General features: G+C 40.1%; 2 protein-coding genes across 2 annotated transcripts; one reads left to right on the top strand and one right to left on the bottom strand.

The window, feature by feature from the left end:
- The first annotated feature begins 1,116 nt into the window (after positions 1-1,116).
- On the top strand, positions 1,117-5,739 carry LOC145500649 (uncharacterized). The gene is made up of 7 exons (XM_081480165.1): positions 1,117-1,612; positions 1,802-1,839; positions 2,723-3,098; positions 3,593-3,643; positions 3,898-3,971; positions 4,232-4,306; positions 5,174-5,739. Exons 1-7 carry the CDS (start codon positions 1,597-1,599, stop codon positions 5,675-5,677), a joined length of 1,134 nt encoding a protein of 377 aa, XP_081336291.1. The 5' UTR covers positions 1,117-1,596; the 3' UTR covers positions 5,678-5,739.
- Positions 5,740-7,382: 1,643 nt separating this feature from the next.
- On the bottom strand, positions 7,383-8,761 carry LOC145499942 (uncharacterized). The gene is made up of 2 exons (XM_081479457.1): positions 8,463-8,761; positions 7,383-8,282 (listed from the first exon to the last, which is right to left on the bottom strand). Exons 1-2 carry the CDS (start codon positions 8,653-8,655, stop codon positions 7,816-7,818), a joined length of 660 nt encoding a protein of 219 aa, XP_081335583.1. The 5' UTR covers positions 8,656-8,761; the 3' UTR covers positions 7,383-7,815.
- Positions 8,762-9,601: the final 840 nt, after the last annotated feature.

The following is a 9,601-nucleotide window of genomic DNA, read 5'->3' on the forward strand; positions in this document are numbered from 1 at the left end:
AAATCACAAGGTCATGCAATGACGTCAATGAACTTTCTCAAGGCAAGAAAAATTTCAAGAGCTTCGTGAAAGGCCAGCTCGGTATGTTTTCAACGAGGGTTTGCGGAGTCGGAGCAAACAGGGAATTAAAATTTCAAATTCAAGCCGTTGCAAAGCGAAGACAAGAAATAAATATTTCAAATGAGATTTTTGTTGGATGAATTCAAACTAACATTATGCCTCTCTCACATCGTGTTGAGACAAAATTTTCAATATCAGCGCTTGTATTCTTACGTAATTAATGCAAATAGGTAGGCATTTCTTTCGCAGTTAAAATATCTTACGAAAGAAACTCTGGAGCAAGAAACTTCCCAAACCGACTGAACTAATGACAAATACCACTTGTAATTGTATAAAGCTAGAATCATTACAGAGCAATAGTGTCGGCTTTATACACTGAACACGGTCGGACAGGTGTTTCACTAACTCCACGACGCTATTTTTATGTTGCGGAATTTTGGCTTGAGTTCTGAACTCTGAACAAGCCATCGCCTTTCCGCTAAATCCTGCTCTCTGGCTACGCCCAGGTGTAAATAATGTTTCAGAAATTGTGAAATTATCTTTTTACATAGGGTCAGATAAAAATGCAAATTTTAAGCAACGCCACAAAGTTCGACGTTGCGAACGCCTTTGATTCAGTGGCGCCTAGCTTTTCATGTTTCGTCGCTAGCTGTGAATTCTTTTCATATTTTTTCATCTTCATTTTCTTTCCCTGACCTAACCATGGAATAAATATTTAATACCCGGTGAAAGAATATATGTTCATTTATACTTGTTGTTTTTCCGTATAATTAAATAGCCTTTGAATTCATGTTCTTCTTGTTCAATCGGTAATTGTTATTGACTAATCACTTGGAAAAGCAAAGCAAAACGCCATGCATCCTTGAAGTTTGTCTGTTAATTGGGACCACTAAGAACCCTGCATTTCAACAAGTCCATTTTGTGGGCAAATTTGATTTTTTTCTAAAGTTGTTTCAATAAGACGGCGCCATAAACCATATATAAAAATGTCGGACATGGAGCGAATTCGATTACGTTTAGCGGGCAGTGAATCAAAAAGCAAAGTTACCGTTGTTAGATTGCTCATTTATGTCACACATGTGGGGATAAAAATGATATGCTCACATGTGGGATATCATTTTAATTGTTTGTAGAAGGATGTCTGAGAGCGGAGCTTCAGTGGCCCGAAGGGTCACCAAGCAGAGCACAATGCACATAGGAATTCTCATTCTCATCTTGGCTAGCGGTATTGCCTTGAGGTGTGTGCGCACGACGAGGACAACATTGTGCAACAAGGTGATGCTATACTCCAGGGGCTGAAGTTTAGAGAAGTTGATCGCTGATCAAGTGCCGGTTTTTGATTGGATCCCAGGCGCAAGCCAGGTGAACTTGTTTTAATCAGGGCTGGAATGGATTAAGAACACGTGCATATCATTTTTATCCACACAGGTGACTTTTATTAATTTATTAACGTCTTTGAATTTTAGGGAGAAGGGAGGAGTGGAGGCTGAAAGAGAAGAAAGAGAGCGGTGGATTACAAGAGAACAGCAAAAGATTATGGACAGTGTGAATGGTAAGCTTTATGCAAGGTGAATGTGCAAGAAGATAAATTTATTTGAAATTATATTATTATGTGACTGCACTTTATTTTGTGGTTCTTCTTTGTTCTTTTGTGTGGACTGATTTTACATGTACCCTAGCAGTGCTTACTAACAATACTTTTTAATCTTCTCTTACCATAAGTTTTTATTCCTTTCCTCAGCATTGTCGAAAATGAGAGAAGGAAGAAATCAAGAAAATGTAAGAACTGAACATGCTCTTTTGTTCGTTGGAATATGCAGACATGATGCTTTACTAAACAACTCCATTTGTATTGTAATTAAATGCAAGAACATACGTAGAAAAACATTTAACCAGTAAAAGGGTCCAATCAACTTTTTTTGTTCTTTATTAATTTGAGTTTGATGTACCAGATTGTTGTCCATTCTGCTTATGTTATAAATTATTCATTATGCCTTTCAACAACCAATCTGTCAAATCAGATCATGCTGGGGGGATCCTATATGAAAGGGACAGAGACGTTCGCCAGAAATTTTAAATTATTAGCCCCTATAGGATACCAGTTTGGGCGTGGTTCAAGCTTTATTTGACAGCTAAAAAGATACCACTTTAAAAGGGGCTGTTGAATGATAGCCGGAGGGACATCACAACTAATTTCTTTTGTACATAAATGACTTAGACCACCAAAACAGTATGATGTCGTTTTTGATTTTAATTCTTTTGCATACGACCCAAAAGATACCTCGTCGTCTGAAACGTTTGGATTTTTGTCCTTAACAGCCTAACTGAGAACAAAGTTTGTCATTTGCCCCCATAAGGGAGACGAGGAGCATCCCCGTCTCTTTCATACGGGAGTTTCCCCCCTGGGCGATCAGATCAGACATGCACTTTTGAGTAGGTCAGCAGATTTTTGCAGTAAACATTGATCTTAGTTTGATTACACATTACTGATATTGTTATTAACATGCATTCATGTAATTGTGTCGGTTGTTCCATTACAGACCACTTTTTGGTATATTAAATTGTGCATTCTTCCATCTTTAGTGAAATAAGAGAGATTTGGTAGCAAACTTTTCTCGCTTTAATGCGCTTTGCTTTTGCTGTTTTATTTTTAATCAAACAGAAGAATAATGCCTCAAATGAAGAAAAGGAAGAAGAATCTTCAGACATCAGCGAGGGAGCGTGTGATGCAAGTGACAGCGAAGACAGTCAAAACACTGAGCAGCTACCAATACCCACCCAAGAAGCACAGGAGACTGAGGTCAAGTCATGTGATGTTGAACGTGACACTGCTGACCTCAGCGCTCAAGGCGACAGTGAGGAATTTAAATCTACCAATTCAGCTTCAGTGCCTGACCAGCAGTCCGGTGAGGAGATTGAGACTGTTAGCGTAGGAGCAAAGAGCCAACTGTTTGGTGATCGTGGGATCTTTGGCGGGTCTCGAGCATATGAAGAAAAGAGGGCTGGTCCAATGATAACAGAGATAGTCGTGGATACAGGTAATTCGCAAACGAGTGTATGTAACTAGTTTGAGAACAAGTTGAATAAATAAAGAATGAAACAGCGGTATGATTAGAGTCAGAAATGGTCAGGGCAGTCATAATTTTGCTTATTTTGAAATGCAACTGCCGTTTCCCAACTTACTGAATGGACGTTTATCGTCCGGTTGAAATCAATCAGTCCTCAGGCTAGAAAAAAAGGGCGTTCACCACATATTTTTTCCTGGCAAAGAGGAGTTAGGACAGGAGTACATCCCAATGTGAATTACCAAGAGTAATTTGAGCTGTTCTATCGTTGGAAGCAAGGTGGCCTTTACAACACTTAACTCTCACAGTGCCTCTCTCCACCCAGGTGTTCAAATGGGTAGCGGTGAATTTAAGCTGGGAAGACGGGGGGAGGTCGTGATATAAGCCCTACATAAACTTCACTACTTTTTTTAAATGCTTGCTCTGATCTCACCAATTTTCTACTGGACCCCCATCTTTCTCTTCAGGTAAAGAAGAGCAAAGTAAAGGGGAAGGAGCGTTGATCACTGAACTGGAAGGTATGTAGGCGCTGAGCAGTAGTGTGCATTAGTCCAGCTATTTGTGCAATCTTTGATGTGTCAAAGATGTATCAAAAGTCTTTGATGTCGTCAAAACCAGTTGGTGAGCGGTTCACCCTAGCGGTCCGTATATTGTACTACTCAGACCGCTCAAGCAACCAATCAAAAGGCTCCTTTTAGCCATGGATCAGTTTGCTCATATAATAATTTCCTTTATTTTTATTTTCACCTTTTTTCGTTTCTTTCTTTCTCAGATGACGACATTGAAATAATATCACTAAGTGAGGTACCGAGAAACGGTTCAAGTGATTTTCCTGATCCCCAAGAGGTTAGTTTATGATTCTAAACTCCTTACGGTGACCAAAACCCAATTCCTCCTTACCTTTTGAAGGGATTACCAGCGAGCTAGTGATGAGAATAAAAACAGGAGACAAGTGCCAGCCTAATCCATATGAGCCATTAAGATTTTATGCAGACCAAGATGGTGTACAGAATGTATTCTCAGACTATTTCAACTGTGTCGATGAAGTCGCTCAAGGAAACAGTGGAAATCCAAAAGTGTTTACTGTGAACTGTATTTCTTTGTAGGATTTACCTGAGCTTGAGGAAGTAGATGTCAAGGATCCTTTCTTCATTCGCAGTTTAAACTCGAGTCATAGCAAAGTGAGTTTACCTGTCTCTCAGTTAAGTGACGTACAATTGAATTTAATGAGAACCTAAAGGTGATGTTTTAATGATGTTGAAAAACACCAAATGGGAGATGAGAAATCAAACAGGAATGAGGATGGTTTAGATTAGGGAGGATTTCGATGGATTGTGAACGGCGCACTTGAAAATTCGAGATAATGTTTTCGAGGTTCGCTTTCCGTCAGCTTTTGCCGAGTTTGTGTTGCTGTCGATCATGAATACGAAAGTTACCGAAACTTGCCGAACAATGTCTCGTTGACGATCGTCCCACATGCAAACTTCGCTTCCAGTTAGCGATCATGATATACAGCAGCTAAAGAGGGAAATAAATTTAGGACAACTACTAAGCACTTCTGTGAACCCAAAAATGGTTCACTTGCTGGTCGCAAAATCACTTTTTTTTTCTTAGTCTATTGTGGGATTGATGGTACAGATATCTTTTTATCACAGTGGAGGCGGGGTGGGCAAATGCATAGTTACCGCGCTGGACTGCGGATCGAGTGGTCTGAGTTCGAGCCCTGGTCGAGGACACTGTGTTGTGTTCTTGGGCAAGACGCTTCACTTTCACAGTGCCTCTCACCACCCAGGTGACTAAATGAGTACCGAAGAATTAAATACTGGGGGTACCCCTGTGATGTGCCAGCATCCCATCCAGAAGAGGTTGAAAATCCCAGGTAGAAAGAGGTAGAAAATCCAATTCCTTGCTAGGGAAACGAGATAACCGCCTGCCTCACTTTTTTATATACCGCGTGCATTTGCTTTGTTGAAGAAAGGAAAACAATAATGAAACTACCTCTCTTATTCTTGTGTTTTTTTTTTCTCTCTAATTCACTACCGTGTCAGAGAAAACCTCTTATTGAAGAACTGGACGATAACTTGGAGTCAAAAGGAAAACCTTTTATTCAAGAATTTGCAGAGGAGGACCTCTCAGTAATAAGCCAGGATTATACCTCGCGTTCCAGACCTGTCATTGAAGAGATTAACGAGAGATTTGCGCGGCTCAGTAACCCGCGAGACAAACCTAGTAAGCCTCTTATCGAAGAGCTTGACACTGCAACTGACCTTCAAGGCAATGGAGAAAATTTCAACCCGCTGATCAAGGAAATACCACCTGTTGGGGTCCGTGACGGAACAACCGGACCAAATCCTAACACTGCTGAACCAAGAGAATCGGGGCTCAGCGCCGGAACCGATTCCCAGTCATCGCTCGGTCCTTCTTGGGAAACGCTTCAAAAACTGGCTGAACAGGTTGGATCGACAATAGAGCGAGAGCCTCTTGATGTAGCCAAGGAAAAGAAGGCTTTCGTCAAGAGAATGCAAGACACTAACTTGGGGGACTTAGATTAATCATAGCGTCTTCAAACAATGTTCTGAGGAGGATGTTTCTATGTTGTGCTTAGTTGCGCTAAACCAAAGTTCAAATGTCTTTCTTCCCGTGTAAACGATTCGTATTTGCCTTAATCATCGTTAGATGCTATACCAGCACCGTACATCTGCAGTAACTGACCAGCAAAAATACCCCAGCTATACATTTCGAGTTTCATTCTGATGCAGATTAACGGGGTGTCCTTGCAACCTTTATTTGGCTCATAACGTAACATACTTCTGCCCAATGTGTGACTTGTAAGACACGGCAACAAAACATTTCGATGTGCGCTTAATGTTTCATTGAACGAGCTAGATGGGCAGCAATTTTTACGAATACTTGTAAATACATACACCTTACGTGATGGTTTTAAAGATAACCTGAGCGGATCCTGAACGAGTTTCACTGGACTTTTCCGAGCCCTCTACACGACTATTTCGGACTGATGATGAAGCGTCTTCATTGAATTTTTTTTAGTCATAGGTCCTCTCAGTATAAAGTTTTCTTTTTTTTCATATTAGCTATCTCGAAATACAGGCTACAGTTCCAAGGCGTTCTTAGAATTGCTTACCATAAAAATAGAGAAAACTAAAAAAAAAATATCCAAGTGTGCACTGACTTAGTGAAAGGAATTTGGTTACATTTCAAGCAATTTATTTCTTTCAACCTGTTTGATTTCGTGGGACAAGTCGCAGAGACCAAATTTCGGTCCGTTTAATTGTTCCTTGGTAATTCAACCTATTTATTTGAGAATTGATTATACCTTTACTCGGTATAAACTATTTTTTAAACGTTTTCTTTATAATACTGCCGCAATCAACTCGAATTTTCTCGACACCGTTGAAAGAAATAATCAAAAACAAAGTCTGAAAGAATACAATTTGGTACGTATGGTTTAGTCTGGGGTGGAAAGTTTTAGTTTATTTTTCTGCAACTGAGAAAAATTTTAAACAGTACTCGTATGCGTAAAAGATGACTAGTGTATATCCTTACACTGCACAGCCTGATTTTATTTACCGGCGAAAATTAAAAACTGAAAGCTTCGTGAACTTTCAGATTATTTCAATCGAAACGAGAACAGTGCTGCGACAGGTCAGGATATGGTCAGGGAAAAAAAATTCTACAAGGTCAGGGAAAAGTCAGGGAATTTTATTTTGAGTCAGGGAAAATTGATATTTTGAAGAAACGTCAGGGAAAATTGAAATAATTTAACAGCAGATTTAATACCTATGAAGGCTGGAAGAAACATTTGGGGTCACTGTGATCTCATCGATATTTTTCATGAATGAGGAAGGAAATTCCTCTGAGTGGGATATTTTCTCAGGCGGTCATTGCCTGATGTAACTGGGAGATGGGGCGATTCAGAAAAGTGCCCCCGCTGTTCAAGCCAGTGAAAAAACGGTCAGTAACTTAGCAACTTCATCCGGGAAAAATTTGGTATGACATGTCATGAGATACGGACTTGACTTTTCCATAGCAGCTATATTTTGACAGGGTTTTATCTCAATGTTCTTCCTTTTGCTAAAAATTGTATTTTCATGAAATTATGTTTACTTTTTAGGACTTTGGAACACGGCATGATGACTTTTTTAATTCTCGTCACCTTTCCGGCTGCTGGGCTATGTACTAATATGGAAAGGGAAGTCTTAATTGTTGATCATTTTCCGGAATCCCGCTATAACGGAAGCAGCTAAATTGCCCATGCTTCCACGTTTGAACAAAAGCATGAAAAATAGCGCGAGCGCGATGCAAACCACGATGAGACAAAACAAGTCTTTCCTTTTATACCCTCAGTTTATTTGAACTTGTACAAATGAAAAACAAATCTTATCTTTTGTGTCCCTTATGGTCTAGATAATTGCCATACAATCCATAGCGAGTTTAATTATTACATTGTTAAGCGTCTTAAATCCGAAAACCATCACGATCACGATACAAATAAGTCAAAAACCAGTGAAATTACGACTTTTTTCTATCCGCTCCAACTAGGCATAGCAAAAATCCTGAAAACTGTTAGCTAAGATTACAGTTAACTTACGGGTAAAAAGCAAGCATAATAAAAACCCTTAACGAAGTTACAAAATCTGTCAGGATCTAAACACGCGCATGCCAGGATGTCTCAGACATAGAGAGCGTAAATGTCGACGCAGGCTGTTCCCCCATTGTCTCCCTCGTAAGCATTCATCAAATCTTCGCCATACCACAGGCGGAGTTCTTGGCCTGACTGGACCGAATAAGGGTTTAAAAACGACAACACAAGCTCTGGAGAGACCGAGGTGTATCCGGGAATTTTGGACCACTTAGCACCTTGGTGAACAATGAACTGGCTTGGCGGCAAAAGAACATGATTGGTCGTGGTTGTTATGACAACATTAATCTTTTCAGCGGAATAGAAGGAAACACCTTGACATCCCCAGTAGGACCAGTAGGAATTGCGTCGTGTGTCGCACGTCACGTAACCGTACAAGTGAACCAATTTTACTGCAGCGAGCTTTCCGCCAGAGACGGAGTGAGCGAAGAACCTGCCAAACTGTTGATTCCTCGCACCAAAACAAACTGGAGAGAAATTCATCTTTCGCCATCGACCTGTATATAGCAGCAGATAATACGTGTCACATTAGTAAGACTTGATTCGCGGATCTGCACAGTGGCGCGGTCTGCGTAAGAATACTTACAGCCGAAGTTATAGCCTGCCAGTATAAAGTGCAAAGCTTTTTAATCATGGCGCAATTGCTTCATAAATTTCAACCGTAAAAAATTACAAACCCGAGTTGTGTCTCCCAAAAGTTCTTCTGGTGATAAGCGAAGATTCTTGGAAAGCGTTTGAGAGTTTCGAGCTTCTCTTCTCAAGCGATTCTGGGTTCCGAGCAGGCCCTTCACGCTTGTCAGCTTCGGCTGGAATTTTCACAGCGAGGGAACCAAGGGTAAACACGAAAAGGCCAACTACAACGGAGTTCATAGTGTCAGGACTGATTTGTTAGTGTCGTCTTCTTCACATATATACCGGACTGAGTAACTCGAGTATGGGTTTTGCCTTCTTCGCTATCATTTTAAGCCTTTTTAAGATCGTGTTGCGACAAGATTTACAGCGGTTGTTTATCTTTTCTTTAGATTTGCATTCTATTTTCAGCGATTGTATAAAGCACAGTATAGTTTATACGCAAACAGAGTTGACATTTCTTTCTTTAGCTTACAAAAAACACAAACTTTCGCTCTGACTTCACATATCGCGAGCACGAAGTCAGTACTCGACAAACTATTATTCGCCTATTAACAACTACTACTTGTAATTATATGAAGCTGGTATCATTACAGAGCAATCAGAACAATCGTCTCGGCTTCATAAAACATTTTAGTCTCGCGAAACTCACAGCGGCTGGTTCTGGCTTGCGTTCAGTTAAGCGCCACGTCAACACAACTTAAGTTCTACCTGTTCCGTTATTAACCTTAGGACGCTAATTAATTTGAGTTTTAGAACTCGGAAAAAGCGTCCTATCCCAGTTCTTCTCTCTGGTCATAGGAACAAAACGTGTTGAAAATATTGAAAGAGTGGGGGATTTGAAATCGTGTTTTTAGCTACAAAAGTCACATGCAAATGCAAATTTCAAACGCGGAAACGCTGATCACGTAGTGATAAATGTTTATTTACCAAAAACAATGTTTGTCCTCAGGCGCCGATAACAACTCAAACTTCCTTCCTAATTGTATTATCAAACATAAAGCACTAAATGCCGTGATGATGCTTTGCCAAAACAGTTTGCTTGTATCGATATATCACTGAAGAAACAAAAATGTATTCCAAGTCAAAAATCCCAACTTTTCGAACCCTAACAGTTTGGCGAACTCTCCGATTACTCCAAACAATCTTTCACTTCCTTGGCAAAAGTGTTAGGAGCAATTTACGC

This window comes from Orbicella franksi, chromosome 10, assembly GCF_964199315.1.
Source record: "Orbicella franksi chromosome 10, jaOrbFran1.1, whole genome shotgun sequence".
NCBI classification, from domain to species: domain Eukaryota; kingdom Metazoa; phylum Cnidaria; class Anthozoa; order Scleractinia; family Merulinidae; genus Orbicella; species Orbicella franksi.